The 1,926-nt window shown below is 36.2% G+C and overlaps 1 protein-coding gene across 1 annotated transcript in view; it reads right to left on the reverse strand.

Moving 5' to 3' along the window:
* Positions 1–349: 349 nt before the first annotated feature.
* LOC107718165 (histone deacetylase complex subunit SAP130-A-like) overlaps positions 350–1,926 on the reverse strand; it is a 22,988-nt gene continuing 21,411 nt past the window's right edge. Inside the window, exon 20 of the mRNA XM_016525143.1 lies at positions 350–1,490. Coding sequence (XP_016380629.1) covers positions 1,332–1,490 — 159 coding nt within the window. The 3' untranslated portion in view covers positions 350–1,331. The remainder of the gene's footprint in view (positions 1,491–1,926) is intronic.

Consider the following 1,926-nt stretch of genomic DNA (forward strand, 5'->3'; position numbering starts at 1 on the left):
TCTTTTGATCAATTTAATGTGTGCTTGAATAAAACTATTATTATTATTATCTTAAAAAATGGTATAGTTTAAATGCAGTGGTAAAACCAGGATTTTGTTGCTTTTATGGGAAGGAATATCACCAATATCAACCTTGGATTAAATTAGGCTTTGTAGAAAAACAAACATCCAGATTCATGTACAAAGTATCTTTACTGCAGCAGCGGAGTGCAACATGAAATGTCATTCAAAATGAAACTGAGTGATAAAACAGTATACAAAGCTTTATCTTTGCCACAAATGACAGTGGTTAACTGGACGAATAAACATAATATTGTTCATTTACGAAGAAAAAAAGGGCTTATTTTTGATATACTTAGGTTTAACTTAGATACAAAACTGTGTGCATATGCACAATCAAATCTCTCCTCTAAATTCTGATTGACGTCATATCTGAACATGATTTTCACCACCTTTAATGCTTGAATGAAATCCCCCCCGACCCTCCCCGGAGCTGGAGCAGCGCTTGCAAGACTGCTGATACATGAAACTTTCCTCACAAATCAACAGGCAGTGACGTGAGAACATAAAATTATGCAGACATTCAGACTCCATTAGACCAGAGGAACTGCTTCCATCACACAAAACCCATGTCATACGAGGCACACAGAAAGGCACAATACTCCATTTCACCAAAGCACCTTTAACATTTCCCACAATACATGTGGTAAAATACTTCAGTCTTTGTTCACCTAGGACAGAGAGGATGGTGTTGTTATGGCTTCTCAATTCTTATTGTTTTGAACACTACAATACAAAATGGAAACCTTTCCGTTCCAAGAACGACCAATACATAATACTGCCATTTGGTGTTTGATACAGTACAGACCGTCAATACCAGGTCATCATTCAAGGCACCCAAATGAAAAAGTGGTGAATATAATCGATTGACTTGAAGATGTACAGCATTGTTTTTACTGATATCTGTGGTTCATCAATGGATGATTACGTATAACTTTGAATAAAATGGAATCTTCGACATCCAAAAACTTCTCTAGAGTAACCTCTTTGTGACTGAGTTAAAACGTCTTGATTGAAACGAAACATTTAGACATTCATATTTCAGTGAAGATACAGTTAAATATGCATGTTGAGGTTAAATGAACATTGTTGTTCCCTACAGCTTCTGGGAAAGGAAGGGCTTGCCAGATGAAAACATCCTTCCATCAGATCAGGACTGTCTTCTGGTAGAGATCGAGTGAGGCAGGGCAGTGTGCCTGCATGCTAGGGGCCGTGGTGCAGGAGGGGTCTGTGGTCGTGCTGAACTCTGTCCCATATCTGGTCAGTTTGTCTCACGCTCTGTCCTTACGCTTCAGCTTATTGAGCTTCTTTGTGCTGCTGTTCTTGTTGAGCAGCTTCATGACACGCTCCTTGTGATCCAGCACCTTCAGCATGGAGTCACGGGCTTCTGTGATCTGGTCCATCACCAGCTTGCAGCGCTGCATGTTCCCCTATACAACGAAACAGTATTATAATTACTATCAATTGTGTAACTACCATTTCAAATTTTGGTGTCAGTAAGAAGGTTTTACTTCCCCCAAAGAAAATACTTTTATTCAGCAACACATTAAACTGATCAAAAGTGACAGTAAAACATTTATAATGTTACAGAAGATTCCTATATCAAATAAATTAAGTTGTTTTGATCTTTCTATTCAGCAAAGAATCTTGAATAAAATGTATCATGATTTCCAGGTAAGCATCACAATTGTTTTCAACATTGATAAGATATATTTCAAAATAGAAAATAATATTTCATATTATATATTATTATATAATATATTATATTTGTATTTTTGATCAAATAAATGCAGCATTGAGCATTGAACAAAAAAAATCTTAAAGGGGTCATATGATGCTTTTTTAAAGATCATTATTTTGTGTATT

Source organism: Sinocyclocheilus rhinocerous, unplaced genomic scaffold (assembly GCF_001515625.1).
Source record: "Sinocyclocheilus rhinocerous isolate Xijiao unplaced genomic scaffold, SAMN03320098_v1.1 scaffold480, whole genome shotgun sequence".
In the NCBI taxonomy this organism is placed as follows: Eukaryota; Metazoa; Chordata; class Actinopteri; order Cypriniformes; family Cyprinidae; genus Sinocyclocheilus; species Sinocyclocheilus rhinocerous.